This window comes from Chiloscyllium punctatum, chromosome 2, assembly GCF_047496795.1.
Source record: "Chiloscyllium punctatum isolate Juve2018m chromosome 2, sChiPun1.3, whole genome shotgun sequence".
NCBI classification, from domain to species: Eukaryota; Metazoa; Chordata; class Chondrichthyes; order Orectolobiformes; family Hemiscylliidae; genus Chiloscyllium; species Chiloscyllium punctatum.
Window position 1 is genome coordinate 74,384,206 of NC_092740.1, and position 26,196 is coordinate 74,410,401.

The 26,196-nt window shown below is 40.5% G+C and overlaps 1 protein-coding gene across 2 annotated transcripts in view; it reads left to right on the forward strand.

Moving 5' to 3' along the window:
* commd10 (COMM domain containing 10) overlaps window positions 1-25,970 on the forward strand; it is an 89,665-nt gene extending 63,695 nt beyond the window's left edge. Inside the window, exons 6-7 of one of the 2 annotated variants that reach the window (XM_072584209.1) lie at window positions 16,955-17,014; window positions 24,813-25,970. In XM_072584209.1, coding sequence (XP_072440310.1) covers window positions 16,955-17,014; window positions 24,813-24,851 — 99 coding nt within the window. In that variant the 3' untranslated portion in view covers window positions 24,852-25,970. Of the gene's footprint in view, window positions 1-16,954; window positions 17,015-24,812 lie in introns of those variants that run through there. The other variant, XR_011962422.1, reaches the window with a different exon arrangement.
* The last annotated feature ends 226 nt before the right edge of the window (window positions 25,971-26,196 follow it).

Sequence of the window (26,196 nt, forward strand, 5' to 3'; positions counted from 1 at the left end):
CTGAGAAACATCACAGTCAAGCCTGATCCTGCCCTTGCTAATTATCCACACATAGACAACTTTTTAAATAATAGAGATTAAGTTTGGGAGGCAAGAGACACGTATTTTTGCAACTTGTCTGGTTTAACTTGTCTGTCTGCACCTTACCTTTTATTGAGATCAGTTGCTGTTCCCCAGAACCCCTTGTTGAAAGCAGCTAACCTGAGGGAATGAAGCTGGGACCTGTATGTGTGGCTTCGCTCCACACCAGTGAGCAACTAGAAGACGACTTTCCATCTTTCAACCAAATTTGATTTGTATGCTCCTTGGGAGGTACAAGTTGCCTTTCTTGGATGCTGCCTGAACTGCTGTGCTCTTCCAGCACCACTAATCCAGAATCTGGTTTCTAGCATCTGCAGTCATTGTTTTTACCTTTCAAAAATAGACTTTCTATGTTTTTTACTTTGTATGTTGGTAAGAAATGACAAATCAGCTATTTCTTTAAGTTTTAGGAAATCTATCTGAAAAATCCTTTTGTCATCTTTATCGACTCAAACTAATTATAGCAGAACCTGCTTGGCTAGCATCACTCCCCTGTCTCTTCCTCCTAACCCTGCATGTTTTTTCTCTTTAGATAATTGTCCAATTGCATTTGAAAAACCATCGTTGAAACTGCCTCTGTTACACACTCAAATGTCACATCCCAGGTTCTAATCATTTGATGTTTTTAACAGTTCTCCCTCATTTTTCCGGAGTTTATGTGGACTTATTTGACCGAATAGGTTGTTTCCACATTCTAGGGATTCTAATCATGTCTATGTAAGGTCGCTGAACACTTCAACTAAGTGCTAGTCTCCAGCCTTTCCCTATAATTGTGCACATTATTTCTATATAAATAACCATCCAGTGCTCTCTCCTATGCCTCAACTGAGCTTGTCCCTATCTCACTTTGTGCATAGCAAGCCCAGATGACTGTGAGGGAGAAAAAAACTCGCTTTTACTTCTTTTGTAAAACACTGTTTAAACCTGCCCTCTAGTTCTCTTTATTTTTAAAACAAGCTGGAGAAATTCCTCCATATCTATTCTCTCCATGTGCCTCCATAATTTTGAAAACTTCTGTCAATTTTCACCTCTAAGGAAAGCAATCCCAACTTCTCCGATCTTTCCTTATAACTAAGGTGTTTCATTCATGGACCCTTTTCTGCACACACTCCAGTGCATTGCATCCTTCCTAAAATGTCTTCCAGAACTGTATGCAGTACTGTAGCAGAAGTGTAACCAGTATCCTATTAATGAATGGTGCCCCTGTTAATGAAATCAAAAATACCATGTGCTTTATTAACAACACACGCTCCCTCCTGTCACTCATAATGGCATGCATACTTATACACCCAGGTTTCTCTGCTCCTGCACAATCTTTGAACAGCACCCTTCATTTTGTGCTGTCTCTCACATTCCTTTTATTAGTGTATCACCTCTCTGCAATGAACTTAATCTTTTACCTATCTGTCCACGCTATAGTGACCTCTTCACAATTTACAAATCTTCTAAATTTTATGTCATCCACAAATTGTCTCCTACACACCAAATACCAGAAAAAAGCAAAGACCTCAATATTGACTACAATAAAGCAAAGAGCTGTAGATGTTGAAAATCTGGAAAATGATTTTTTGGGAAACTTAGCAGATCTGACAATATCTGTGGAGAGAAAGCAGAGTTCTCATTTTGAATCCAGTGACCCTCCAGAATCAGTCATTCAGTATGTGTTTCATCTCCCCAGTATAAAGGAGACTCCATTTTGAGCAGTGAATACAGCATTTTGCAAGGACCATTCCCACCAGGACACCCTCCTCCACTCCCAACACCACCCCATATCCCTACGTTACCTTCCAAAGCAATTGCAGAAGGTGCAGTCCATATCCATTTACCTCCTATTGAAGATCTAGACACAGCAATTTACCAGCAATTCACGCAGTCTACTCTAATGTATTCACTCACTCCTTCTCCCTGTGTCCCCACCCACTGTCACCAGCATAAAAGCACCTTTTCCTAGCTTTTATTGGTTGTAGAGATAGATCATTGAACTCAAAACATTCATTTGGCTTTCTCTCCACAGATGCTGATGGGCCTTCTGAGTTTCTCTAGCAATTTGCTTTTTTGTAACAACATCCTTGAGAACTCGACGACTGCAAGCCAGTCTGAGAAATACCCATTCACTATTGCTCTCCCTTTCCTTTCACTGAACCAATTTTGCAACCACATTGCTGTTGTCCCTTTTATTCAATGACCTTTGTTCATAAGTCTGTTCTATGGCACTGAATTGAACACGTACAGATGAATGAGTGGCTGGAGACTTCAAGGTGGGGGAGGAGACTTTGATTACTGGGACATTGAGTTTGATTCTGGGATGAGATGGGATCTTTAGAAGCCAGCTGGACTGTATTTCTACTGGACAAGCACTGAGAAAATGGCAAGCTGATTTGTTGACGTTTGTGGACTCAACCTGGTAAGAGGTCAGCAATATTTATTCAAGAAACAATCACAGCTGCAAGGAGAGATGATGTGCTCAGTTTTAATTCAGCTGGCTTGCATTGAATTGACAAACAAAAAAGAAAGGCAGTTCTACTAATAGAAGTATGCTATAGATTGCTGAGCAGCATAGAGACTCCATGTGTAAGCGCACTCCTGAGAAGTGCTGAAACAATTGGGCAGTAAGTTTCAACTTTTTGAAACTAACTTGTATAAAACATGCAGAATTCTTCAGATGCATTGAGGAGCACCTCTCTTTTAATAGTATGCAGCAGTCAACAAGAGACAGGTCAGTTCTGGATTTAGATTTATGAAAAAAAAACTGGGCAGATGGATGGATTATCATGAGAATAGCATTTTGATCCTCATATTTAATTTGTTAGATTTAGGGTACTAACAGAATATTTTGAGCAACTAAAATCGAAGCTCTGAACGAGGTGGGGCAGAGAGGAAGAATGCTAATTTTACTTTGATTTGACAAATGTGGTTTGAAGACAGCTAATTGAAGATAAATTCATATTAGAACAGTGGAAGGCACTTAAGATGAGGGTTTAGAACATATGTTCAACTGGTGGGATTTCTAAACCTTCACTTGCCCATGTGTGGCGATGAAAGAGGTGGGCCTGGTACTTAACGAACACATTTTGCTTGTCTTCACTGAAGAGTGACAGTGCAAACATTTGAGTTGAGGAGGACCAATGTGAAATAATAGGTGGCATTAATATAGTTGAAGAGGAAATTTGTTTTATTCAAAATGTGATAGAATTTCACAGAATGGAAACAGACTCTCAATCCTGCTCATCTGCGCCAATCAGTTATCCTAAACTGATCCCATTTGGCTAATATTGCCCTAAACCCTCCTTATTCATGAACCTATACGCAGTGTTCTGACCAATGAAGGTGAGTGCCAAATGCCACCTTCATCACCCTGTCTATCTGGGACTCCACTTGCAAGAAACAACAGACCTGCACCCTTAGGTCTCTTGGTTCAGGAACACTCCCCAGGTCCCTATCAATAACTGCATAACCCCTGCCCTGGTTTGCCTTATCATAATGCAACACCTCCTTATTATCTAAATTAAACTGCTTCTGCCACCCATTGGCTCATCTAATCACTGTACTGAGGTAACTTCCTTCACTGTTCACTACATCACCAATTTTGGTGTCACCTACAAACCTAGTAACCGTATCACCTATATTCGCATTAATATAAATGATGAAAAGAAGTAGACCCAGGACCAATCTTTGCAGTGCAACGCTGGTCACAGATCTCCAATCTGAGAAACCACCACCCTCTGTCTCCTAGCTTATGCCAACTTTGTATCCAATTGGCTAGCTTTCTCTGGATTCTGTGTGATCTAACCTTGCTAACCAATCTACCATGCAGAACCTTGTTAAGCACCTTGCTGAAGTCCATTTGGACATCTACTGCTCTGCCTTCATCAATCATCTTTGTCACCTCTTCAAAAAACTCATTAGAGTTTATGAGACCACAATTTCTCTCATACAAAGCCATTTGACTATCCCTGATCAATTCTTGGCTTTCCAAATGCATATAAATTTTGTCCCTCTGAAGCCCCTGCAACAATTTGCCCACCACTGATGTTAGGCTCACCAGTTTATAGGTTTCTTACCACCTTTCTTTAAATAATGCCATTCACCTCACCCATAGCTGTCGATGATACAAAGATCTCGGCAAGGGGTCCAGCAATCACTTCCCTAGCTTTCTACAAAGTTCTGCGATACAACTGATCACATCCCTGGGATTTATCTACTTTGAGTTTTAAGACCTCCAGCACCATCTCTTCTGTAATATGGACACTTCTCAAGATGTCACTATTTTCCCAAATTCCCTGGTGGTAGTACCACATAACATGAAAAAGGATGTCTAAAATGTGATGGTAAGGCTTGCTCCTTGTGGAAACAGTTTGGTGGTCACTTCTACCGAAACTGTCATGGACAGATGCATCTGTGGCAAACACACTAGCTCTAGTATATTCATTCTTCTTAATTGGTTCCCTTGCCTGCTACCACAGATCCTGTCTAGCAGCAATGTCCAGAGGATTAATCCGGCATGATTTGTAGTGCTGCTGCTGGGCCTTTCTTGGAAAATTTCCCAACCCTGAGTAGATTCTGCACTTTGCCACTCTGGGCTTTCTCCAAGTGATGTTAAACATGTAGGAGTATTGATTCATCAGAGGGGGGGGCACTGTGGTATTCAGCAGGTGTTTCCTTCCCCCATAGTTGACCTGATGTCATCAAACTTCAAAGTCAATGATAAAGACTCCCTGGCTAATTCCCTCCTACCTGTATACCATTGTGTTATCCCATCTGCTGGTCTGTCCTACCAATGGATCAGGACAAAGACAGCGATGGTGATGGCAGTACCTGAGATATTGTGTATAAGGTATGATTCTGAGAATGTGACTCTGTCAGGCTGTTGCTTGAATTCCCTGTGAGACAGTTGTCCCAATTTTAGTCCTAACCCCCAGATGTTAGTAACAATGACTTTGCAGTGTCACCAGGGATGTGCTTGCCATTATCTTTTGCCTGGTGGTCAGCCCAGTTTAAGTCCTTTTTTTGATGCTTTCAGCAAGCAATACGATTGAGTTGATAGGCCATTTCAGAGGACAGTTAAGAGTGAACCGAATTACTGTGAATCTGGAGTCACACGTGTAGGCATATTAGGTAAGGACAGTGTTTTTTCTTCCCTCAAGGCCATTATTGAACCAGATGAGTTTACAACAATCAACAATATTATGAAAGTTCTGGGATTAAGAGTCTCAACGTTTGCATTGTTATCTGGGTCCTCAGAGCATGATCTTGGGTTCAGCAACTTTAGAAACAGATACTTCACACTGCCTATGTGGTTCACACCCTGGCTGCTAAGAGACGCACGGGAAGAAATCATGTCTCAGACCATCTGTTTCCAATCCTGTCTGGCTACAGATGTGATGCCAGAAAACTGAGGCACAGCTAACATACCACTGTTTAAAAGAGCAGGAAGTGACAGACTGACAGCCTAATTTCAGTGGAGAAACAATTTAAAGCATCATTTAGAAAGTTGCAAATTAATTAAGGAGAGTCAGCATGGATTGAAGTGAAATTGTGTCTGACAAACTTGATTTTAATTTTTTTCAGGAGACAACAAAGAGCATCAATGAGAATAAGGTGTTTGATAGATTCTGCATAGGTGTAACATTGCTTTTGGCAAGGTCCCAGTGGTAGCCTGTTGAGAATTGAAAGGGCTAGTGGAATTCGTAGATAAGTTGGATCTAAAATTGGCATACTGACAAGTAGCAAAAGGGTAATGACTGGGCATTCTGTTACTCTGAGGCTGTTTCTAATCTGGTTCTGCAGCTCTCAGTACCTTCCTTGCTTTTAGTTATAAAGAATTGTTAAAATGTATAGGAAACTATATAGCCTATGTAGTGTGTTTGCAAAGAAGTAAATTATTCAGTGATGCTTAGTTTGATTTACACCAGGGCCACTCTGCTTCTGACCTCCTTACAGCCTAGGTCCAAATGTGAACAAAAGAGCTGAATTCGAGAGATGAGATGAGTGTGACTGTCCCTGACATCCAGATCCTATTAAGGGGCAGTAGCAAACCTGGAATCGGGGTAAATCTCTGCTAGTTGAAGTCATATATAGCACAAAAGAACATAGTATGGTTGTTTCAGAATTTAGAAGCAGGAGTCAGCCCTTTGACCCTGCTCCACCATTCAATATGATCGTAACTGATCATCCAACTCAGTTCCCACTTTCGCCCATTTCCTTTGATTCCTTTAGCCCTAAGAACTATATCTACATCTTAAGTCTTGAATGTTTTCGCCTCAAATTTCTTGTGGCAGAAAATTCCATGAGCTCAGCACTCTCTGGGTGAAAAAAGGTCTCCTCCTCTGTCCTCAGTCTGCCCCTTATCCTGAGATGGTGACCCCTGTTCTTGAATTTGAGTCATCAAGAACATCCTTCCTATATCTACCCTGTCTAATCCTGTTAGAATTTTAGACTTCTGTGCGATCCTACCCTCATTCTTCTAAACACTAGTGAATATAGACTTAACCAATCCAACTAAACGGTCTCTTCATGTGTATTACACATGCCATCTCAGGAATCAGTCTGGAAACTTTCTTTGCATTCTTTCTCAATAGCCAGAACATTTCTCCTTTGTGAAGGAGAACAAAACCACATACAATACTCCAGGTGTGCTCTTATCAATACTCTGCACACAGTTGTAGCAAGACTCCTTGTTCCTGTACTTGAATATTTTTACTATGAAAACCAACATACCATTTGTTGTATTCACTGCCTACTGAACTTGCCCGCTTATTTTTAGCAACCAGTGTACAAAGACAGCCACTTCCCATTGCACCTTCCCCTTTTCCCAATCTCAAAGTGGATAACCTCACATTTATCATCATTATATTGCATCTAGCATGCATCTGCCCACTGAACTTGTTCAAATTCCACTGAATCTTCTGTATATCCTTTTTTACAACACAGCATCCCACCCAGAATTACATCATCTGAGATGTTGAGACATTGGAGACATATGCTTTCCTTCTCTAAATTATTAATACATACTTGCAGTCCCAGGTTGTGAACAGGTTCCTTCCCCGAGTCCATTCGTAAGTCAATTTGTATGCAAGTTGGAACACCAGGCAGAGCAACACAAAATAGGTACTCTTAAGTATAGGAGACATTTGTACATCAATTTTTTTTAAATTACACACCTGTATGTGATTAGGTATGTAAATTTGAGGGTTCATAAATGAAGGATATCCTATATTGTAAGTAATTTGTGTCCAAGCACTGATCCCTTCAGTACCCCATTCGTCAATGCCTGGTACTCAGAAAAAGAGGCGTTTATTCCTAATCTTTGCTTCCTTTCTGCCAACCAGTTCTCAGTCCATTTCAGTACACAATATCCAAGTGTATGTGCTTTAATTTTGCATGCTAATCTCTTATGTGGGACCTTATTGAAAGCCTTCTGGAAATCCAAGTAAACCACGTATACTGGCTCCCCCTTATCCACTCTACTAGTTACATCTTCAAAGAATTCCAGCAGATTTGTAAAGCATAACTTCCTCTTACATCCATACTGACTCTTTGATCCTGTCACTAACTTCCATGTGCTCTGCTATTACTGTTTTTTTATAATGGACTGTACATTTCCCACCACTGATGTCACTTTAACCAGTCTATGATTAATTGTTATCTGTCTGCCTCTCTTCAATAGTAGTGATTAGATTGGCTATCCACCAATGCATAGGAACTAGATCATCTACTACCTCTAGGGTCAGTTTCTTAAGTATTCTGAGATGTAGGTTATTGGGCCCTGGTGATTTATCTGTCTATAATTCCATTAGTTTCCCTGTTGGTTCTAATAGCTTTCAATTCCTCCTTCCCATTAGACCGTAAATTCTCCCATACTTTTGTGGTGATGTTTGTGACTTCCTTTGTGAATGCATGTATTTGATTGGCTTCTTTATTCCCCATTGTACGTTTCCCTGTAGGGGACCTATGTTTTGTCTTTAATCTTTTTCTTTCTTCACATATCTATCGGCTTTTACTATTGATTTGTATGTTCCCTACAAACTTACTCTTTCAATTCCCCCTAAACACCCTCTGCGCCTCTTATCCATCTTTTTGTCTCCCTTTGCTGGAAATTAAATTGTCCCCAATCCTCAGATCTGTTTTCTTTTTGGCCAACTTGTATGCCTTTTCCTTAGATATTAATGCAATTGTTAGCTATGGTCTGACTACCTTTTCCATTTCCTTTTTGTGCTAGATTAGATTGAATAACTTTTGCAGTTTTATCCATGAGCTCTTAAATGTTTGCCATTGCTTATCTACCTTAACTGTCCTCAATGTATCACAGCCAGCTGGATTCTCATACCATTATAATTTTCATCATTTAAATTCAGGACCTTCGTCTCAGAAACAACTACATCACTCTTTATCGTAATGAAGAATTGTATCTTATTGTGGTCACCCTTCCTTAAGGGTCTATGCACAACTAAATTGGCAATTATTCCTTCCTTTGGTACACAATATGTAGTCACGGATGACAATTGACCTCTAATGAAAGTCATAATGGACTCAAAATGTTACCTCGGTTTGTCTCTCCACAGATGCTGCCAGATCTGCAGAAGTTTTCCAGCATTCTGTGTTTGTTTCTGATTTCCAGCACTGCTGTATTTTTTTTATTGGAAGAATTATAACAATTGTGCATATCTAAATTCCCCAATGGTTCCAGTTCTAAACTGGTGTAAATGTTTTTCAGTTACTGCTTTGTTACTCCTACTGCATATACCATTTCTTAATTGTGATTGCTCCCAGTTTTACCATTTTTCTTCCTGTACAGTATAATACAAATTTAGATATTACTACTCTTTACTTTGGTGGTTCAAACTAATAAGTCAAGCATGCTGTCAGAACAAATCCACCTAAACTGCTAATGTTTGATTGCCCAAAAGCAGCATTCTGTAGCACTCATCAACTCAACATTTGCTCCATAAAATGGCAGATTTATTTTAATAAAAGAATGATGTTAACTAGTGATTATAGATTTATTGGCATTTGGTCTCTGGCACTTTGAAGTCTTGATGGCTTGAGGCATGACAATCGCATCTAAAATCTCTCCAGTTGTAAAGCATTGCTTTGTAGTTTTTTTTTACAGAATCCTAACTATAATCGCTATTAGTGATTCTTTCATTCTGTTCACATTGTTTTTGGAAAAAAATAGTTAACAACAACATTTGCTAGTGTTTCAAGCATTTCTTTAAAACAATATAAATCAGAATCTCATACTTGTCCCAGAAGTTCAATAGGCATTATTTAACTGCTTTAGATTAGAATTTTGCAACTACTTTTGCAAAAGAAACAATTTTCACAACCAGAGACAGTGTAAATTCGAATGCTTTTTAACAGTTGATATTTATATCTTGTATTTAATGAATTAAACTTCCCAAGGTGCTTCACAGGAATATTATAAAGCAAAATTAAACTTAAGTTATAAGAAGGCAGATGGCCAAAAACCTGGTTAAAGAGTTGGGTTTTAAGTTGCACCTTAAAGGAAAAAAAGAGGTTTAAGGAAGGACGTCCAGAACTAGAGGTTTAGGTAGCTGAAGGCTTGATCAGTAGTGATACAATAATTAAAGTGGGGTTGGTGAACAGACTTAAATTAGATGAACGCACCTATCTCGGGGTTTATGGGTTGACAGCGATTTGAAGAGCAGGGGTGAAGTTACGGATGAATTTGAAAACAAGATGAGTGTTTTGATATGAATATGTTGTTTGACTGGTCACCACTCTAAGTCAGCGAACGTAGGAGTGAAAGGTGAATAAGATGACCTGCAAGTAAGGGTGTAGGCAACAACCATTTGGATGATCTCAAGTGGGCTATAGTGAGGGTAGAATGTGAGAGAGCAATCGGGATTGCAATGGAATAGCCAAATCTCGAGTTACCAAAAACCAGTTTCAGCAGCCGATGTGTTAAGGCTCTTCTGATTTCAGAATAGCTTAAAGATAGAAATAATGTTTTTTGTGATGGTGCAGACAGGTAGTCAGAAACTCATTTCTGGCTCAAATATGACATCAGCATTGAAAATAGCCATTGACAGTTAACCAGAAAATGAGAGAACCAAAAAAAACTGTTTGAAAGAGGAACTGAAGAAAATGGCTTACCCCATGTTTAATTGGAGAAAATGTCTGCTCACGTAGTGCTCGATGTTGGGCAAGTAAGCATAATGCTCTGTTTTTGAATTTTTTTTGTCAAGGTGCTAAAATGTAAATGAGAGAGAGATGGGTCCTACCAGAGATAAAAGGAGTGAGAAGAGAAGCCATTGAAAGTGATACTGGCTATTTTTAAAGCAGTAAGGATGGAATCAACTGGCTTCCAACAAGATGTTGGCGGACGGTGGTGATTTCAACCATGTCAGAAAACTACAGACAGTTTGAGAAGGAATTGTAAGGAAAGTGACTGATACAAGCTGTTTAAGTCCTGTAGCAGGGATGGAAACTTGATTGGAGGGATTTATCCAAACACCGACTTCAAGTAAAAATTAGAATGGATTTGAGAGTGGTAGCATAGTCGAAGGGTTTTGAGAGGAAGTGACAACTGGTGGTTAGGGTGATAGTTTGCAAGGACATGTAGCCTCCGCTACTAAGGGCAAGGGAGCAGCACCACCTACAAGATCCTCTTCCAAGGTTGCACAGCATCTCAAGCTGGAACTACCCTACCATTCTGTTGCTGTCATTAGATCAAAATTCTGGAGCTCCCTTCCTCTCGTTATTTGTACATGCCTGTGCCACATGGGCTGTAAAGGTTTAAGAAAGCAATTTAGCACCACCTTTTCAAGGACAGTTAGGGATGGAAACCAATGCTGACCTTGTATGTGATTATCAGTTCCCATGAATGAATGAAATAAAAGGGACATGTCACATGGTTTGGTGCTTGAGGTAAGTGGTGGTGACAGCAAAGATAAAGAAGAGGGGGTTGACATCTGAAGAAAGAGAGCCATCAACAATGTCAGCTAGTGTGGAACATGGGAGAGGAAAATCAGTGGCCACTTAGTGAGAATAGAATTAACAAAGCAAGAAGTGGGTCTCCTTGAAAAGACTATTCTGGAAAGAAGAGTTGGGAGAAAACCTAGTTTTCTAAGACCAAGGGGATCGGAGGAAATTTGAGGATGGGGGAGGAAGGGAGGCAAGTTCCACAGGCAGCTGATCATATTGTCCCAATCTAAATAACAGTCTGAGCTCCTCTCACTTATTCTTTGTAGGTGAATGTGAAAGGAGTGGGAGAGACAGGTTTAAGAATCTGGTTTACAAATGAGAAAGGAAGACTGAGTGACAGGGGTTTAGCTTTGCTTTCCAAGTTGATTCTTTGTATTAAAAACTTTTTTAAAATTCTTGTACAAAAAGGAACAGGAAAGGAAGTTCTGTTTGTACTTGGAAGTATAATTTGAGTGCTGGATTGTGGAATCAGGAAAGGGCCTATTGAAAGCGACAAATTGAAATCTGATAATTCAGTGCCCCACATTTTTTCAACAAGCAGTTCTTTGCAATGCCTAGTTTCAGACTCATTACTGCTTGATTCAGTGAAGGATGGTGACGACTTGCAACAGTAAACAAATGTGTGAAAGGCCCGAGGAAAGAAAGGAAACAGCCATACATTGACGCATGAGAGAGACACAAAGTAAAAGGCACCCAGATGAAGAGAAACTTACACAAGTGGAATAGAGTAAGGTGGTCAAACTGATATAGAGACAATGGGATGCAGTTTGAAAAGCTTGGAAGACTGTGTGAAGTTAAGAATTAAAAGATGAATAGAAAGATTATGGGACTGTTAAGACATTTTTGTTATGACCAGTATTGTGGTGGTCAACAAAATTCTAATCTAGATGTAGAAAAGACCATGTTGTGTTCCAGTTGATCAAGGCTTGGTGAAATAGATGTGCTTTACTTTACCTTTTAAAGTCTTCTTAATGGAGCAGAGTAGAGGGGTAAAACGTTCTAGGAGATATTATGAGCTCATACAGTTGAGACTGATTCTGTCACCAATGGTGAGTATATGATAGTGGTATACCCTTAGAAAACAAAAATCCAAGAATGAAGCAAACATGAGATTTGGAGAAGGTTGTAGGGGCAGGAGTGAGGAAAATAAATCACAGAAGGATTTGTAATGAGCAGAGGAGTTTTGTATTTGTTGGATTTTGGTCAGGAACTTAGAGTATATCAGTAAAAACACCATTAATCAATCAGCGTGTGAGGCTGTTATTACAAATTCAAGTTTAATACAATTGATGTATATCTAAGTGGAGCTTATCAAACATATGGGCAGAACAACAATTTGAGTCTGAATATACTTCTAACATTAAAACCTATAGTGCTTTGCAAATTTCTTAGATGGTAACATTGAGCAGGTAATGGTTAAGCACAGGAACATTTCTAATAGAATTAATGCATATATCAGCTTTGTAAAACCAAATTTGTTTTCTTCAGCTACTTATCTGGAATTTACATTGGGGGCAAGTGATGTGGTTGCATCTTTCTTAAGTCTCACCTGACATTGATACACTTTGTGGAAGATTAGAGTTCTTTTAAATCTGTAATGAGCGATAGCAAATCCAAGTAGGCATTCACACTAACAATCAAGTGAGTGTTTGATCTTTCCATTGCAATATGAGAATGTGACTCTGTGAAAAAGTGACGAATGAATGTAAGGAAGCTCCTTTTTAGATAATTAGGAAAATTATGATTCATTTGTTCTGTTAAAAATGCAAATGTAATTTTCTTTTAAGTTTAAAAGCCAGTTGATTGTTTAGGTGTCAAAATTATATTTTATGGGGGGCAAGGGGGGGAGAAGAGAGAGGATGTAGGCTTCCTGACCCCTCTTTCTCACTGTTGATTTCCTATTTACAATTTAATGTCCTTATTTTTTTCTTCCTCCTCAAGCATGATTGAGGCAATGCTGTTTGTGAAGTACTCTATCTTCTCATGTCAGGACCATCCTTGGGCACTCCTTGATGCATTGCCTGCTTTTGATATGACAGTATTTAGGTTGCCATTCTATGGGTACTACAACTTTCTGTCCTGTTACACCAAAGGTAAAAGGAACTTAAGGTGTATTCTTTAGTCTTCCAGATTTCGGCTCAAATAATAAAGGTCATGAACTAATTTGTATATAATCAGCAATTCCAAGTGGTAATAGACTGAATCACGTTAGAAATTGTTTCTTTGCTCAACTGGATGGGGAAACGCAGCCAAAACATAGTACTGACATTTAGTCAGGAAGAAATAAAATTATGGTACTGTCTGTGGACTGGTTCCATCACTTATCAGTGGAAAAAGCACAGCAAGTCGGCCAGCATCCAAGGAGCAGGAGAGTCAACATTTTGGGTATAAGCCCTTAATCAGGAATGTGGAGGGGGAAGGGCTCTAAGAGATAAATAGTGGGGTACAGGTGGGTCTGGGAGGCAGGCAGGCGAGAGGTAGATATGATAGGTCAGTTGGGAGGGTGGAGCAGTTAGGTGGGAAATAAGATGGAGAGATGGATCAGGTCAAGAGGGCATTGCCGAGTTGGTCTGATCTGGGATGAAGTCGGGGATGGGGAGATTTGGAAACTGGTGAAGTCAATGTTGCTGTATGGGTGTAGAGTCCTAAGGCAGAAGATGATGTGTTCTTCCTCCAGTTGGTGGGTGGCTAGGATTTGCATGCCCTTGGGTGAGTTGCAGGGATATCAAGCGCCAACCCAGAGTGATTCACCAAAATAAAACCACCGCCCTGTGGCCAACCACTTCCCCTCACACGTTATCTTCCGCCGCAACCCGAAAACCTCATGACATCATCATTGCCTTCACCAGTTTCCAAATCTCCCCTACCCCCATTTCATTCCTGATCCAACCCTCCAACCTGGCACTGCCCACCTGACCTGACCTACCTATCCATCTTTCTTCTCACCTATCTGCTCCACCCTCCCCACCAACTTATTGCAATCACCTCCTACCTGTATCCACCTATCATTGCCCATCTACCTTACCCCCACCCTGACCCTCATATATATCCCTTAGCTCCCTTCCACCTCATTTCTGATGAAAGGTTTATGCCTGAAACATCGACTCTGCTGCTCCTCTGCTGTCTGACCTGCTGCGCTTTTTCCAGTGCCACACCTTTTGACTCTGACTCTTCAGAAATCTGCAGTCCTCAGTTTCTCCTGTTTCCATCATTGCTAAGAGCTGGAAATTGCCCTTAAAAATCAGCAGGCAGAGAGGAGAATCTCAACAAAACTTCTACATAAAAAGGTAGGTTGTGTTCAAGAAGGAGTTTGATATATGTCTTGGGGTTAATGGAATCAAAGGATACGGGGAGAAAGCTGAAACAGGTTATTGAGTTGGGTGATCAACCATAATCATAACAAATGATGGAGCAGGCTTAAAGGACTGAATGGCCTACTCCTGCTTCTATTTTCGATGTTTCAATGTTTCTATATCTAGCGAGCAAAGCCAACTATAGAAATAACAATCATTTGGTATTGCATCAGTGATGTAGTGTTGACATTCATTCGAGATATTTGTGCGGTTAATATTCATGTTTGTGTATCTTAATGGCACTCAATCACTGTTACATTATTGTGCAGTTGAAGGGTAATTTGCTTAATTGACTGGTTATGCTTATGAATTTTTTCTGCGAAGTGTTCTTTGTTATTTTCCAATGCATTTTGCATTTTAAATCAATACTTCATACATTCTGATTTGCCCAGGTGCTTTAGGTAAAGCTTTTGTTTTTGAAGCTATAGAAAACTGAACTTCACTCTGAACATGGCAATAAAAATGTACAGTCATATTTAGTCTTGTTAAACTCTGTTTTCCATCTATGTGTTCAGTAGTAGGATGTTGGAGAAATCATTGCATAGTGAATAGAAATATCCTTTTGGTAACATTATCTATTTTGTTTACATTGATAATGATGGAGCCAAAACAGCCACTCAGCTGTGCCAACAGTTGTTGTTTGATGCAAAATTTCATCTGCATTCCTTTGATCGCTATCTAAAACCTATATTTCTCAATTGAGACCTGAGAAAGAAGTGCAATAATTTAAATATTATATGCAAAAAAGCTACATTGTTAATAAGTTTGAGCTGGTTTAGTTTTCCGATAAACAATTTTCAGCATTTTTGGAGTTTCATTAGTATTTGTAATTGAGTGCTGCCTTAACTTGAAGACCCATTTCTAAGGATTAGATTTAACCACTCTGTTCATTACAACTGCTGCACTGACTTCAAATTTTAAAGACCTCTGCAAAAGTTAATAAATTTCCTGAAAATGGTTGCAGTGGGGACAATGCTGATTGCTTAATTGATGCAATAAATATTAGGTTGTCAGTTTGCTCGCTGAGCTGGTGGGTTTGTTCTCCAATGTTTTGTCATCATGCTAGGTAACATCATCAGTGAGCTTCCGATGAACTGTTGGTGTATTGTCCTGCTTGCTATTTATGGGTCTTGGTCTGTTGTGGTGGGTGATATCATTTCTGATTCTGTTAATAAGAGGTTGGTAAATGGGGTCTAATTCGATATGTTTGTTAATGGAGTTCTGGTTTGAATGCCAGGCCTCTAGGAATTCCCATGCATGTCTCTGTTTGACTTGTCCCAGGATGGATGTATTGTCCCAGTTGAACTGGTGTCCCTCTGTCTCTGTGTATGAATACCAGTGATTGTTGGTCATGGCTTTTGGTAGCTAGTTTCTTACAGCTTTGTCCGATGTATTGTTTGGTGCAGTCCTTGCAGGGTACTTTGAATATCGCGTTCTTTCAAGAAACCAGCAGGTAAGTAGCCACAAAGACATGACCGACAATCACTGGTATTCGTATACAGAAACAAAGAAGGACACCTGTTCGACTGGGACGAAACCTCCATCCTAGGACAGGCCAAACAGAAACACTCGTAGGAATTCCTCGAGGCCTGGTATTCAAATCAGAACTCCATTACAAACCAATAGATTTAGACCCCATTTACCAACCTCTCAGAAACAGAACTGGGAATGATATCACCCACCACAACAAACCAAGACGCATGAACAGTAAGCAGGATGACACCAATGTTTCACCAGAGGCTCACTGATGTTACCTAGCATGGTGACGAAACATCTGAGAACAAACCCACCAGCTCAGCGAGCAAATTTATAACCTGATCCAAAACTTAAGTTACAACTCTTCTCCAAGATGTCCAAACAATAAATATTATTGAGCCTCCATTCGTGTTGGTTATATAAATTGCCACAGATTTATTAATGTTTGTTTTATTACATTGATTTCTGTTTTTGACATTTCTAAAATTCTTGAGTTACTACTTTGAAATGTAGCTATCTGAATAATTTCAGAATGTAGCAGTGACTAGATAAGGGGATACTTAAAGTCCTAATGGAGAAACAAAATACTAGAAATCTAAAACAAAGCCAAACATACTGCAAACGCTCACCAGGTCAGGCAGGGTCTGTGAAGAGAGAAATCAGTAAAATTTTAGGTTGATGACCATTTCAGTCATTTCAGAACGGAGTACTGTCAAAGGGCCACCAGTCAACCTGAAACACAATTTCTCTCTCTGCTGCTTAAATACCACTCTTCAGGCAGGTACTTGGTACTTGATGTTCAGAGAGGTGTTCATAATTAATGAATAACTTAAATTTTCAAGCTGTTATAGCAGCTGCAATTATGTGTCCAGTAACTGTAGGATTGAATTGAAACTGGAAATTGGTGTTTGAATGCTGCAGTGCATTCATCTCTGCTATGTAAGAGATGTATTGCAACCAATTGGTGTCAGGTGCAAATCCATGCATCTCATAATTGATGTGTGTATTTGGACAACATAACTTATTATGTTTGTAATAAATCAAGCTAAATATCATTTTTTGCGACTAATGAAATAAACGATTTGTTTTGAATGCAGAAGACAGAAAAGATTTTGGTGGAATTTAACCATGGAGAACTTCTAGAATTTTACAACAAGGTGAGTGTGTTCTCTGTAATAAGTCAGCAAATTAGCAGTCTATTTTTCGTGACTTTACAAACTTGCTGACTATTTATGCTTTTGGTAATTTTTTGGGGAAATTTTTTTACCACTTTGAACATTCAACTTAGTTTAAGTGTGACAGCTGTCTTAAAGAGCCTTTGTTGCTCACTTATCTGGAGAAATGTTGAGTACTTGATGTTGGACCCTAGTTTTAGAGTTGTTAAAAAAAGCTATTACCACTCTGAGTTAGGGGTGCTTGCCTGATAATGTTCCTGATCACTTGATACCAGCTCCTACTACACAAGTGGTCTTCTGGTGAGTGTGAATCCATTTTAGCTGTAACTCTCATCCTTTCCTGTCTTATTAGGATGGAGGCTTGTTGAACTGCAATTCAACAGTACTAGAGGCACTTCAGCTAAGCGGTCATCATTTAAGTTGAGCCCTTAGCAATAGACTACCTGATTGGTAGGGGTTTAGCAGTTGACCTTTTATCCTGTTTGCATTGTACATCTTGTATATAACCATTTAACGTTGCTGATGATCAGGAGCTAGAACCTTAGCTGATCTTCTCACAATTGAAAGGTGCCAAAGCTAAGTGCAGTGCCATCACTAAAATAGAGATCAAGTAACTGAGTGAAAACTAAAGATTGAAATTGATACTTCCTGATATGCATAACTCTAATAACAGGGTAATCTAATTAAGTGAATGGGGAAGCCTTTGGAGTTACTGTTTTAAATTTACTTTTTAAAGTGTCACTTTTCAAGATGCAACACAAGAGATCAAGTGTCAAGAAGGAAGATCAAGTCTCATTCTACTCTGCTCCTAAGTTAGAGGTTGGAAAATACATTGAGAAGAGAAATTCAGATGTGGTGTTCCCTATAATGTCATGGTTATGGACACATGCTACCGAATGCAACAATGTATCTTAGCTTCAGCAACCAGTCACAAGCCCTTCAAATAAGTATTATCAGTGTCTGCTGACACCCGCAACTGTGGGAATCTGTGCATACTCACTAATCTGGAAAGGCACATGCGCACAACTCACCCAAAATATCATTCCGTAAAATCTACATATGACATCAAGCACAAAGGCCACACTGCACATGTGCTGAGAAGAGGCACATTTTTTTGAAATTGAATTCAATGCTGAGGAATGAGGACAGTGATTGGGGGAGAGGAGAGGACAGTATGGGGATGTGCAAAGAAAGCACGAAGGATAGCGTTGGGAAGGAGAGCACAGAGATTGGCAGGTGAGGGGGAGAGGATAGTGGGGATGAGGTGAGGGAACAGGATGTTATGCGGGGGGTGCGAAGAGAACACAAAGGACAATGAGGGGAAAGAGTGCAGAGGATAGCAGTTGGTGGGGAGAGGAGAGGACAGTATGCTGGGGGTGTGGAGAGAGCACGAAGGATAGTGGGGAAGGAGAGCGGAAAGGTTGAAGATGGATGGAGTGGAGAGAACAGTATGGGGGGTGCGAAGAGAGCACAAAAGATAGTGGGGAAGGAGAGTATGGAGAATGGTGTGTTGGGGAAGAGGAAAGGATAGTGCAGTGGGAGGTATGATGACAGTGAGTGAAGAGAGAACAGTCATGGAGAGAGGCGAGGAGACAGTGGACAAAGGATGGTGATGGCAAGGGGAGAACGGGGAGAGAATGGGTTAGAGGGTTGTGAGAATGCCGGGTGGGTTGGGGGGAACTCATGTCTTTCTCTGTCTTTCCCCCCCCCCGTACACTTCTTCCCAGGTTGCCTTTTAAATGCTCATCTGCAATTTTAAGTGATGTTGTCAGCAAATGCATACTTCAGTATTTGATACCTAGGGAGTGAAGAAAGGAGGACTTTATATTCATGTAGCACCTTCCTTAACTGCATCCAATGAGACCCTTCAGTATAATTATTGTAGCATTGTAGAACATAAAACAATGGATGAAACACTGCAAGCTTCACAGTGTGATGATAATCTAAGCTTTTGATGCTGATTGAAAATTAAATATAGATCAGGACATTGGGATAACTTCCTTACTCCTCTTCAAAATCGTGCAATGGAATCTTTTACACCCTTCTGCGACGGCAGTCTGGACCTTAATTTAGTGTCTCAGAACTGTAACACTGCCTCTGTTATGCTCAAGAACCAGACATTTTCTTTGTTCATGTGTCGTGGAATGGGATTTGAATCCAATTCCTTCTGACTCAGACTAGTGCTATCAAATCAGAACATCTTTCTGTCCCCACCCCACTGTTCCCTTCACCAATCCTTGGTTCGTGCCACTCTCCTGACCAACCTCCCTGAACGCCCAGATACCTTACCTTGCAACCTGTAAAAGATACAAAACCAACTGGCATATCACCCACCTCACCTCTATCTAGGGCCCCAAGCAGTCCTTTAGCCTGAGACAGCGGTTCACCTGCCTCACCTTCAACCTAGTCTGCTGTATCTGATGGTCCTGATGTGGTCTGCTCTACATCGGGGAGACCAAACATACTCTGCACATTTCAGCCGGGTCTGCAGGGGCCGTCCTGACCTCCCAGTCATCGCCTGTTTCAATTCCCCCAACCACTCCCTTTCCAACATGACCATCCTTGGTCTCTTCCATTGCCACAATGAACCACACTGCAAATTGGAGGAACAAAACCCCATCTTCCACCTGTGCAGCCTACAGCTCAGACGGCTCCACGTTGAGTTCTCAGATTTCAAGTAACCTCCCTTACCATTCCTGAACTCCCTACCCAGCCCCTTGCCCTCCCATCCATTCCTCTGATTGACCCTTCCTTCCAGCTACCAACCAGATTCATTCCTCCCACTGACCATCCAGGTCCTACCCTCTACCTGTGTTCACCTATCCCTAACTCACCACCCTGCTGCCAATGCCCCCTTTATCTGTATCCCCCTGCTTATATTCATCCCCATTCAGAAAGAAGAGTTACATCTGAAAGGTTGACTTCTCTATCTCCTGAAGCTGCTAAGTTCTTCCCACCTCCTGTCTACCTGGGATTCCAGCATCTGCAGTTTCTTTTTCTCTAATCAGGATATCAAGCCATGATATTGAGTTCATCATATGCTATTCAAGTAAATCAACTCTTAAAGGCAAATAGAGCATGGGTCACTATGAACTGGCTACTTTTCTGATCTGTTATGAAGATGTAGGGGTACTGTAATTTTAAGAGGGTTGAAAAGCTAGCAAGGACTTAGAGAAGCACAGAGTCCAGAACAAGATAACAATGTAAGGTTTGGTTGAAACAGCTGCAGTAGCTGGGTTGCCATGAGACACAAACAAATTCAATTCGGCCAATCAGTTTAAATTATGCCCCAAGATACCAAACTCCAATCTAGTTTGAATTTAGTATTTTGATAATATGAAAACCAATGAAACAATTCGATGTTTTGGGGTATGGATATCAGACACTTTGAACAGGTAGCCAGAGTGGCAAAGAGAACTGCCAAAATACCAACAGATGTAGGCTGCTAGTAAGAGCTCTCTGAAAGGTACCTGTCTGGAGAAGGAGTTTGCACAGAAAAAAAACATCAAAACTGACCTTGAGAGAGCATCTACAGAGGAAACTCTGCAAAGTTGATTGCTTTTGAAATGATTATTTTTCTGTAAATTGTAATTGGGATTTTTTAAAATCTGACCAGTATTATAGGGGGAAGGTAAAAAATAGGTTTAAGAGGAAAGAGTTGTAAATAGTTGTTAGTAGATATTCTGTCATACTTAAACATAAAATTGGGTAAAAACAATGACTGCAGATGCTGGAAACCAGATTCTGGATTAGTGGTGCTGGAAGAGCATAGCAGTTCAGGCAGCATCCAAGGAGTAGCAAAATTGACGTTTCGGGCAAAAGCCCTTCATAAGGAATAAAGGCAGAGAGCCTGACGCGTGGAGAGAGAAGCTAGAGGAAGGTGGGGTGGGGAGAAAGTAGCATTGAGTACAATAGCTGAGTGGGGGAGGGCATGAAGGTGATAGGTCATGGAGGAGAGGGTGGAATGGAAAGGTGGAAAAGGAGATAGGCAGGTCGGACAAGTCATGGGGACAGTGCTGAGCTGGAAGTTTGGAGGTAGGGTGAGGTGGGGGAAGGGGAAATGAGGAAACTGTTGAAGTCCATATTGATGCCCTGGGGTTGAAGTGTTCCGAGGCAGAAGATGAGGCGTTTTTCTTCCAGGCGTCAGGTGGTGAAGGAGGCCCAGGACCTCCCTGTCCTCGGCAGAGTGGGAGGGGAAGTTGAAATGTTGGGCCACGGGGTGGTGTGGTTGATTGGTGAGGGTGTCCCAAAGATGTTCCCTAAAGCGCTCTGCCAGGAGGCACCCAGTCTCCCCAATGTAGAGGAGACCACGTCGGGAGCAACAGATACAATAAATATTAATAGTGGATGTGCAGGTAAAACTTTGGATGTAGAAGGCTCCTTTAGGGCCTTGGATAGAGGTGAGGGAGGAGGTGTGGGTGCAGGTTTTACAGTTCCTGCGGTGGCAGGGGAAGGTGCCAGTATGGGAGGGTGGGTTGTAAGGGGGCGTGAACCTGACCAGGTAGTCACGGAGGGAACGGTCTTTGCGGAAGGCATAAAGGGGTGGGGAGGGAAATATATCCCAGATGGTGGGGTCTTTTTGGAGATGGCGGAAATGTCGGCGAATGATTTGGTTTATGCGAAGGTTGGTAGGGTGGAAGGTGAGCACCAGGGGCGTTCTGTCCTTGTTATGGTTGGAGGGATGGGGTCTGAGGGCGGAGGTGCGGGATGTGGATGAGATGCGTTGGAGGGCATCTTTAACCACGTGGGAAGGGAAATTGTGGTCTCTAAAGAGGGAGGCCATCTGGTGTGTTCGGTGGTGGAACTGGTTCTCCTGGGAGCAGTTCCAGCGGAGGCGGAGGAGTTGGGAATACGGGATGGCATTTTTGCAAGAGGTAAGGTGGGAAGAGGTGTAATCCAGGTAGCTGTGGGAGTCGGTGGGTTTGTAAAAAAAAAAAAATGTCAGTGTCAAGTCGGTTGTCATTAATGGCGATGGGGAGGTCCAGGAAGGGGAAGGAGGTATCGGAGTTGGTCCAGGTAAATTTAAGGTCAGGGTGGAATGTGTTGGTGAATTTGATGAATTGCTCAACCTCTTCGCGGGAGCATGAGTTGGCGCCAATGCAGTCATCAATGTAGCGGAGGAAGAGGTGGGGAGTGGTGCCAGTGTAATTACGGAAGATCAACTGTTCTACGTAGCCAACGAATTAAAAGTAAAATAATTAATTTTTACTTTAGTTACTTTTGGGTAGTGATTTGCCTCTCTAATTTTAATAGATTACAGCACGGAGTGAATTTGTCTGTGTTGCTGGTTTAAATTAACAGAGGGGTTTGCCCCATGTCATTACAGTTTGGGGATTTGTCGCCAGGATTTGAACAGTTAGGGTTTTGGATTTGTGTTTTGAACAGGTTTAGATCAATCCACTCTGAGGTTTGGATGGATTTAAATAGAAAAAGACCAGTAGACTTAAATACTTGCAGGTTAGTGTCCTAGGTCTTTAAATAAAATGTACGTGAGATGATTATTTAATTTCAGTGACTTGTGGTTTTATTAAATTAAAAGTGAGAGAAATGGCTCTTAAAATTGCTAAAGAAGTTCTGGGATTTGAATATGTTTCTCAAATTTGCCAAGAAAGTTTAGAAGGAAAGAAAAAGACCATGCTTTTAGACTCCACAACCATCTAATGAAGGAGAAGTAGTCTGAAAACTAGTGCTTCCAAATCAACCTGTTGGACCATAACCTGGTGTTGTGATTTTTAACTTTGTTCGCCCCATTCCAACACCAGCACCTCCAAATCAAAAAGAGAGAATCTGAACTTGAAGTTGTAACTTAGTCAGCAAAGTCAAGTCAACAGGATGGAGATTAAAAGAGAAGGTAGTGATATAAATAAATACAGACGAACCTCTATTATCTGCACGAGATGGGCGGGCACTATTTCGTTCGGATAATTAATTATTCGGTTAATTGATTCAATGTCTTTCCTCTGGGCTCGGAGTTTTCTGTTAAGTCTGCTCCCCGTTCAGGAGACTAGGCAGCAGCATTCCGCACATGAGCACCCACCCCGTCCAACACAGCACCCCCGTCTGCCCCTCAACCCCGTCCTAAACCGCCCCCCAACCCCATCTAACACTGCAAACCTGCCCTCCGTCCTGAACGCAACCACCCCCTCTGGGGCAGCCGGACTGGACACAACAGCAAGACTGCTGTTGCCTTTGTGGGGTAAGTCTCCAAATAGTGCACCTGTGCACACAACTTTTTGACATCTAGTAAAGATGCCAGATGGGGGGGAAAAAAGGGTATCTGTATGTCATATGAACATGTTGAAACCATATTATACGAGAGAGAGAAATGGATAAACAGGTGTTAGTTCCTGTCTCGCAGAGAGGGGAATCAAATCCAGATGTGGATTTTGAGGTGCCTCAAAACAGATTAAAAAATGAAAAAGTTCTTCAGGGGTTAGTTGAGTAAACTCTGTCTCAGGAGCATAGAATGGAGTTAAAAGATTTGTTAGTGCAGTATAAGGGCATACATAAGAATCAGATGGGGAGGACTAATGCTATTGTGCACGAAGTAGACATAGGGAAGACTGCTCTGATAAAACAACACCCCTATCAGCTTAACCTACTCAAAGCCAGACAGGTCCAGAAGGAAGTGGAGGCCATCTTTGAGGATTTCATCGAACTGAGCCAGAGCGAGTGGAATTCACCGATCATCTTAGTTCCCAAACCAGGCGGGACTCAACAATTTTGAGTGGCTTCTCGGAACATCAATGCCGTTACAAAATCAGACTCCTATCCAATTCCAAGATTGGGGAATGTATTGAGAAAGTCAGAGTAGCCAGTTACATCACCAAGTTGAACTTGCTTGGTGGTTACTGGCAGGTACCTTTATCAGAGACGGTGAAAGAAAGTTCTGCAGTTGTAACCCCAAATGGGCTATATCAATTTAAAGTGATGCCCTTTGGAATGAAGAATGCCCCCACTACATTCCAAAGACTCATGAGCAGAGTTGTGGCTGGGTTAACAAACTGTGCAGTCTATTTGGGCGATATAGTGATCTTTCGTAAGTCCTGGAAAGATCGCATGTACAGTTGGCAGAGCTCTTTGAATGACTATGAGAAGTAAATCCGGTAATAAACAAAACTGAATTCATGAAAGCATAGATGACGTTCTTGGGGCATAATGTCGGTCATGGAAGGTTGACCCCACAGAATGCAAAGATGAAGGCCATCAAGAAATTTCTGCAACCAACCTCGAGGAAAGAGGTGCTTCAATTCTTAGGACTCAGCAGATTCTATTAGAACTTTGTTCCAAGCTTCAGCAGTGTAGTGGCACCATTAACCAATTTAAGGGCAGCGGTCTCTAATATTCCGTTTCCACACAAAAAACAATTAACCCCAGTCTCAAAGACTGCAACTTCCACTCCTCGCCCTAAAATTTAAGGAAAATTGACTATTTTAATGAGGGTTCATTGCCACTCATTTTCTAATCAGCAAGTTATCCTTTACACTTTTTGGTGTCTAATGGTACTTTTAAAGTTAATTGTGTTAGCAGCAAGTATTATATACAAGTGTATATTCAGTCTGGGAGTATGCTTTATAGACATCTATCTGTAAGGTAAGGTGGATTTATCATGCAGGTTCAAATTCTGTTGTATTGTTAGGGGTTGACCTTGGAAAAAAAAACTGAACAAAAACCATTGGCTTTCTGCATTCTTGGTGTTAAACAACAGTTGTAGGAACATTCAAAAGCATAGACATTAGCTATTATACACTAACAATTATTTCTTTTTCATTTTCTACAGTTGGAAACTATACAAGCACAACTGGACTCTCTCACGTGACTGAGTGAACAAATAATCTTGCAAATATGTACTTGTCAACTGTAGGTTGAATAACTGAAGAATTTTCATAACACTCTGTGCTGGAGAAATAAAATGAATAGTTTCTATTAAATATCACAACATATCTATAAAGTACCACTTTTGGAAATCTTTGCCAACCAGTGAATCTGGAATTTAACAAATTGTTACATAAAATTCAATAGCACACGAGTAGAGTATCAGCTGCCTAAATACTGCCTTGTATTAATTCAGGGGTATCAATGTCAGTTAAGAAATTCTAATATTCTCAACATGTGATGTTTGGATTTATTCATTGGAAGATTGGGCAAGATTGTATGCTGTTTGAAAGTAAAATTCTGGCACAGCTTTAGAAGGGTTTGAGCAGCAATAAGGGTTTTCATTTTCATTTGTTTTGTGAAGACCAGAAGATAGATGGTCTTAACATTCAATGTCCTCTTAAGTTATTGCAGTTAATTAAGTTTTTGTGATAACATTGTATACAAATCTGTTATTAATTAATTCCATAGCATTAAAGTAGCAAACCTTTTGACAAAGCTACACTTAATAAAGTCTTTTTTTGTTCCCATAATTTGTGATGTTTTTGATTTAAGTAATGGCTGGAATATGTATATGTTGAGTCACCATGGTTTATATTGTCTGCTGAATTAAGATACCTGGACAACTGTGTTAGTGGATTGTCAATGGTAGTGACCTTTCAGGCTAAGTGTAATGGGATTGAAACCAAGGTCATGAATCGTTACTTGCATAAGCTGAAATAAATACAGAATTGATGATTTGCGCTGTAGATGTTTTAGCATGTCATGACATGATATAAACTATATCAAATTCCTATCAGCATGAAGCAAGTTATTGTCTTACACATGTACACTCATATGGTCATGCAATTACAATGGCCAACTGTCTCTTAGATGACCTTTTGTATGAGTAATGTTGTTAATTCTTCACTTCTTCATTCTATGTGGTGTAAAGAACAGCATCTATGCTACTTATAATATGTTCTTATTGGATCTTCAACTATTTTCTTCATAATCTCTTGTCTTTTATTGATTTTCTAAACCACGTAAGATTAAATACTTCACTATACTAGAGGTAATATCATTTTAAAAGACTGTTTCATGAATTTTTGTTCATCGTAATGCAGACTGTTAGTAGGGATTAATTTCATTTTTTTTGTTTCAGCAGCATTGTGTAAAGGTATCTAGTCATCAACGATTTTCAAATTTTTCCGTGTGGCAACTCCTTTCTAAAATGCTTGTTTCCCAGAGTACTGTGAAGTCCAGCTTTTAAAAGATAACAAGGAAGGATATTTTATGTGAATCCTGTA